This window comes from Mirounga leonina, unplaced genomic scaffold (assembly GCF_011800145.1).
Source record: "Mirounga leonina isolate KUSES-001 unplaced genomic scaffold, KU_Mleo_1.0 Mir_115, whole genome shotgun sequence".
In the NCBI taxonomy this organism is placed as follows: Eukaryota; Metazoa; Chordata; class Mammalia; order Carnivora; family Phocidae; genus Mirounga; species Mirounga leonina.
The window spans coordinates 79,315,523-79,322,137 of record NW_023270268.1 but is presented as its reverse complement, the minus strand read 5'-3'; the positions used below and the strand labels follow the sequence as shown (position 1 = coordinate 79,322,137).

The window sequence follows — 6,615 nt, the reverse complement described above, 5'->3', positions numbered from 1 at the left end:
GATGCTCTTGGGCAACACAGCAAAAAAAAAAAAAAAAAAAAAAAAAACAGAAACAAAAAACAAAAAACAACTAGATAATTGTACAACAGTAGATTCATCTCGCCACCCTTCTAGATTTCTTACTGCATCATTGTTCTAGGCCAGTTGTCCAATGGAACTGTAATGAAAGTCACTTGTATAATTTTACATTTTCTAGTGGGCACATAAAATATAAAAGGAAACCAATAAAATTAATTCTAATAATATATTTTACTTAATCCATAGTATCTTTTAACATGGAATCAACATAAAAAATGATCACTGAGCTATTTTATATTCTTTATTTTTATTCTAGGTCTCTGAAATCTAATATGTGTCTTGCACTTAGAGCACATTTCAATTTTATTTTATTTTATTATTTTTTAAGCACATTTCAATTTTAAATAGCCACATTTCAAGTGGTCAGAGTCACATGTAGCAAGTGGCTACCACATTAGCATAGTTTTGGACAAGTCCACCATTCTTCCTTTTTTAAACTTTTCAGTCTTTTGTTTTTTGGCTCATTGGAATTGGGAAGTATGAATAAAGTAATTCCTACAATGGTAAAGAGATAAAATGTCTCAAGATATGAAAAGGCAAAATCACTACATTTTCATACTGCTTTTTAGATTTATAAAGGGTCTAACAGAATCTATGATAACTGCAAGACATACATTTTATTGTTTTTTAAAGTGGTTTTGGAATTGTTAAAACAACAATAAGAGAACATAAAACTGAAAAAAAAAAGGGCCAAAGACTTTAACAGACATCTCCCTGAAAGAGATATACAGATGAAAAATAAACATGTGAAAAGATGCTCTACATATGTCACCAGGAAAATCCATATTAAAACAATGAGATACTACTGTGTCCCTATTAGAATGGTAAAAATCCAGAACACTAACAACACCAAAGGCTGGCAAGGACAGGAAGCAACAGGAACTCTCATTTATTGCTGATGGGAAGGCAAAATAGAATAGCCACTTTAGAAGATAATTTGGCAGTTTCTTACAAAACTAAACATATTCCTACCATGCAATCCACCAATCACACTCTTTGGAATTACCTAAAAGAGTTGAAAATTTATGTCTATGCACAATCAGTGCATAGACATAAAAAAACTTGCACAATCAGTGCAACAATTAATTATTCGGCAAGTGGAATTTCGCCATGTAAATTTTGGGAACCAGAACTTGACCGTCCTGTTTTTCTAAAATGACATGAGACAGTATAATAATTCCTGTGCACAAAAATTTACCCCATATGCTTCGTGAGTGGACAGATGCTGAACATAGGTGTGTATCTGAGGTAATTGGAAAAAAATGGATGATGTAGAGACTTTATAGAGACTTTATTTGTAACTGCCAAAACTTGGAAGCAACCAGGATGTCCTTCAGTAAGTGGAAGGACAAAGACCTGGAACATTCAGACAATGGGGTATTAATCAGCACTAAAAAGAAATAAGCTATTAAGCCATTAAAAGGCATAGAGGAAGCTTAAGTGCATATGACTGAGTGAAAGAAGTCCATCTGAAAACACTGCATGCTGTGTGATTCTAGCTATACAACATTCTGGAACAGGCAAAACCATGGAGATAGTAAAAGGATTGCCAGACAGTAAGAGTGGTTGCTAGGGGTTTTGGGGTGGGAGGGATGCATAGGCGGAGTACAGAGCAATTTCAGGGCAGTGAAACTACTCTGTATGATACTGTAATTGTGGGTACATGTCAGTGTATATTTGTCCAAACCCAGAGAATGTTCAGCACCAAGAGTGAACCCCAATGTATCCCATGGACTTTGGGGGATAATGAGGTGTCAATGCAGGTTCAACCACAACACACGTAGCGCTCTGGTGGGGGATGCTGGTAATGAGGGCAACTGTGCACCTGTGGAGTCAGAGGCCACGTGGGAAATCCCAGTACTATCCTCTCAATTTTGTTATGAAAACTACACTAAAAGTCTTAAAATGTTTTTTAAAATGTTTTTCCTTGCACTTCAAAAGACCTCCAAGAGAGAACAAAAGCCATGAAGTAGCAATCTATAGAAATGGCTGAAACTGCTCAAAAAAATAAACTACAATTGAGTCCAAAGTGCCTTAATAGTATGTCAAGAATTAACCATTTTCTTTGCCTTTAATTTTTCTTTTCCTAGAAACATTGCATCCATCATTTCATTTTGGGGGATCTATCACCAGATTTTAAGGAATAAGAATTTTGAAACTTTTGGTATCCCTAATTTAAGTCGAACCTGCTTTGCCTATAAGGATGTATGCATTCATAATGTGATTCTATATATATTCATAATGTGATTCTATATTCCTCTAAACAGGAAAACACATTGATATTTTTAAGTACTCTATATTATATATAATCCTATTCTGTAAAGTTATTTATAAATCTAAGGTATTAAGCTGTTTTCACGCCATCTAATGTTAGCCCATAAAAAAAAAAAAACAAAAAAAAACCTTTCTCATTTCTTTAGTAAAAATCATTAAACGATGTTGATAGTTTTTTATTGGCTGAATCAATGTATGTAATTGAAGGGTGATATTAACACTGAGTTTAAAGGGGAACATGCCCAGAGCCTACCATCTGCAGTGCTGTTTCCACATACAATAAGATAATCTGTATCCCTCCCCCACACTGCTGAGGTCATTGCCACGGGAAAGTCACTAAACAGACATTAGGAATATCTGTAGTCTAGTCCCTGTTCCAAAGCAAACTCGTTCTGATTTCAATGAAATAAAGTATTACATCTGGGAGGATCTCGTGTACCAAATGAGGGAGGATAGCTTCCTGGTCTTTCCTACCTCCTAGGGTGGCTAAACTAAGAAAATAATGATTATTTGGCCTGAGATGAGAAACATCAGCATTTGAACCTCTGTAATGTTTCTTTCAGTGCCTCTTCCTCTTCCTCAATGATAAAAATAAAGCCAAAGGACAGGGGGACAGATGGACAGACAGAAGACCGACACACACACCCCATCAGCACCATTTCTTAATGCATTTTTATTTATTTTTTAATTTTATTGCATGTCCTGGCTTGAAGATTTGCCTCTGGCTCACCAAAAGCCCATTACACAAAATACCAAAAGACAAGCAACAGAAGCTTAAAAAAAAAAATGTATCACATCTATAAGAAAGAAACTTTCAAAACATTAATAAAGCATATAAAACATTTGACATTTAACTTTTGTACAATTATAAAAATAATAAAAAAAACAAACCTTTAACATTCAACATCCCACATAATGTACTTTAGGAGAATATCAAGAAAACAAAAGGCAAATGGATTTAATGAAGAAAGTTCTATTCTCCCTTTCTGTTTCTCATCCCTTTCAAACAAAAATCTATCCACTTGTCAGCAGACTGCATTGAGCTGAGCCCCACCCCCTCCCCAGGACCTCCACTAAGTCCACTCCCACTCATCGGTTCTGAATACTCGTTCACCCCTTATCCTAGCTACTCATACACTCAAAGAGCAGAAGTTGCCACCAGGACATGAGGCCAGTCATTGTGCTTAGCCTTGGCTAGTGCCAAACATGTAAGCTACAGTACAGGAATTTCTGAGTCCCTAGTGCTACCTGAACAGTGCTGAAATAGCTCAGAAGAGGTCCTAGGTTTGTTCAAACACTCAGGACAGTCGGGGAAGCCATCTGCCCTCCGAGCATTGCCGATGCACAGCTTTCATCCTTCCCCTCAGTAGGTTTTCAAAGCCAAGTCGCATACGTACTCCACAAATTAACAGTGCCCCTTACCATTTAAGCACAATAAAACTTTGAAATCAAGGACTCACTCTCTTGAACATACAAAATAAAAATAATAATAAAAAACAACATTTCCTTCCCCCTATCTTACAGTTATGGCATTTTTTTTTCTTGTTTGGCATTGTAGTCTTACTAAATGATGTTTCCATGAAAATATAAAAACATAATAATAATAATAAAAAAAAGCTTCAACTGTGGTTCTGGAAAACCCACTATCCCAAGAAGAAAATAAAAATTGAAACACAAAGTATGCAATTTCACACACAAAACATATATACACTTTTCAGGTGAAATTCATATATTACCCTTTTGAGCCACGTTAGCTCTTTTGCACTTGAAAACAACTGTGGAAGCTTCTGTGCAATCATAGCCCTTTATCAGAACGCACAGAAGGATTTTAGAGCTCATTAGCGTATGTACAAAATATTTATTTTAGAGTTTGGGGGGAAAAAAAGCATCTTTCTGAAAGATCTACAGGAATATTGTCATTTACACATTTTCCCAAAGTCTGAAGACAACTCTCTGTTTATGTGGTTCAAGCAACACCTCCATTGGAAGGCTTATCCCCTGATCTGTGGGGACATTTTTCTATCTATGACAGTCCAGAATAGAGATGGACGGGAAATTGGATTCTCACAGTCATTTTCCAATAAAGTCAAACTCCTATTGATCAAGAATGAAAAGTGATAGAGTGATCCAACTGATGCCACAGGAAAACTGATCTCATAACTTTAGATTTTCCAAATCACTGCTCCTGTTTTAAATCTTGAAGAGAGAAAGATAAACGAGCCTCTATTTGCAGAATTTTATATAATAGGAGGGTTTTCAAAAGAAACATGTATCAAATAATATTAGCTATGTTTCAAAAGGTCTTTTAAGAATTTCAATTCATGGCTCACTGATCTCTTACTGCTTAATGGAGATTCAGTGTTTCTGTATGATTCCTGTTTTTCCTGGATATTCTGAATAGACACTACAATTTCAGTGTTAAGAACTAAGGAGACGGCATTCATCCCAATCAAATCTACCTTAGTTCTAACAAGGGTAACAAATGTGTCATTGACTTAGTCAGTCTAGTATTGAAACTTGGCTGCAAATATTTTCCCAATACATACTAAGAGATAAGGCGTCTGGTATTAAATGTAAGGGGGTTGTTGATATACCCAGATACATGATACCTGATGTTTTTGAACTAGCTGCCAAGGACCTCTTCAGAATTTTAGCCATGGGACGCCTGGGTGGCTCAGTCAGTTAAGCGACTGCCTTCAGCTCAGGTCATGGTCCCAGGGTCCTGGGATTAAGTCCTGCATCGGGCTCCCTGCTCAGCAGGGAGCCTGCTTCTCCCTCTGCTTGTGCTCTCTCTCTCTCTGACAAATAAATAAATTAAAAAAAAAAAAAAAGAATTTTAGCCATGACCCACATTCCCCATTCCCAACCGAAAGCAAGAGAGGATATTTCCTTTCTTCTAGGGTTTGACAGTGTGAACATGGATTTTTTCTTGTAAGTAGACTAAATGACCCCAAAGTGAACCACCATCACTAGTAGCAATGTCAATCACATAAAGTTCACTAAAATAGAGAACCATGTACATATGCATACGATCTCACCCATACAGTATGCAATGGTAAATATAATAGGATCACTCCAAAGGTTTGATGTGGCAATTGCTTAGCATCAAAAGAACTGAAAGGACATTTTTGTCACTCATATATGGCATCAAGCTCTAGATACCAATTACCATACCTAATACCCCTTGAAAGAAGGGGTATAGATAAGCCATCCAAACAAGTAAATTAAAAAAATAAGTTGATAAGTGCAACTCAGTTTCCTTTCCTTTAAATTACATTTAAACAATACTCCATGCCCCCCACCCAAAAATATATACTGTATATTTATATATTTATATATATAGTCTTAGACTATAAGGGTGAAAATGCTTTATAAAAGTCAATGAGAAATCTTTGCAGCTTAAGGAGACAACCACTGCTCTTTTGCTCACTTCCACCTAGCCATGATAACTTCAGTCCTGCAAGCAATAGATTTGAAGGCTTAAAGCCAGAATCAGAATCAGATGCCAGGTTGGACATTAGATCAAAGATAGCCTCTTACTTCTTCTTCCCTTAGGAAGCCAGACTGAGAAGAGGAAGGAAAGGAGCTAAAGGGGACACTTTGAAGGTCAAGCACTAGTGCCTTGTAGGGATGCAGACAGATGGGGAGAGGATGGGAGGCATTCACACAGTAGTGCTCACTCTCCCTCTTCTTTGATGCGCTGTTGCTTGTTGCGACGAGCATCCATGTCAAAGTTGAAGTCGTTCCACTCATCGCGGGGCGGGAAGGAGATGGTCTGGCGCAGGGTGAAGCGCACGGCATCAATAACGCGCTCGCCCCGGGTCTCGCTGGAGCCCACGCTGACTGTAGAGGCACCACTGGGGGTCCGCAGGAGGTGAGGAGGGGAGGAGAAGTCGTGCAGCTGCCGGTGGTCCAGGATGCCCTTCCAGATGGCATGTCGGAATTGCTCAGGGATTTTTAGACTTGCCAAATCCTGTGCAATAGGGAAGGGAGTCAGGGAGAATTAGGACAAAGGGACAAACGGACATTTAGTCCACATCATTTTGTCATTCCCAGTGTTCTGATTTAACCAACCTAAATTTACTGCTCTCTACACTGGAAAATAGAGTTAGTTCTCGGATAACCTTTGGCATTATATGTAACTAAGCAAAGGTACAGCCTTGAGATGCCATTTCTGCTTGTGGATAACACTTCACTTACTCTCTCTTGGTCTCAGTTTCTTTGCTGGTAAAATAGGGATATTAGTTAGATCAGAGGGCAAAG

The 6,615-nt window shown here is 37.7% G+C and overlaps 1 protein-coding gene across 2 annotated transcripts in view; it reads right to left on the bottom strand.

Annotated features, from left to right (window-relative positions):
- Nucleotides 1-5,682: 5,682 nt before the first annotated feature.
- The window catches only part of TP63 (tumor protein p63), a 231,590-nt gene continuing 230,657 nt past the window's right edge, over nucleotides 5,683-6,615 (bottom strand). For both annotated transcript variants that reach the window (XM_034999817.1, XM_034999818.1), the window contains exon 14: nucleotides 5,683-6,325. In XM_034999817.1, coding sequence (XP_034855708.1) covers nucleotides 6,029-6,325 — 297 coding nt within the window. In that variant the 3' untranslated portion in view covers nucleotides 5,683-6,028. The remainder of the gene's footprint in view (nucleotides 6,326-6,615) is intronic.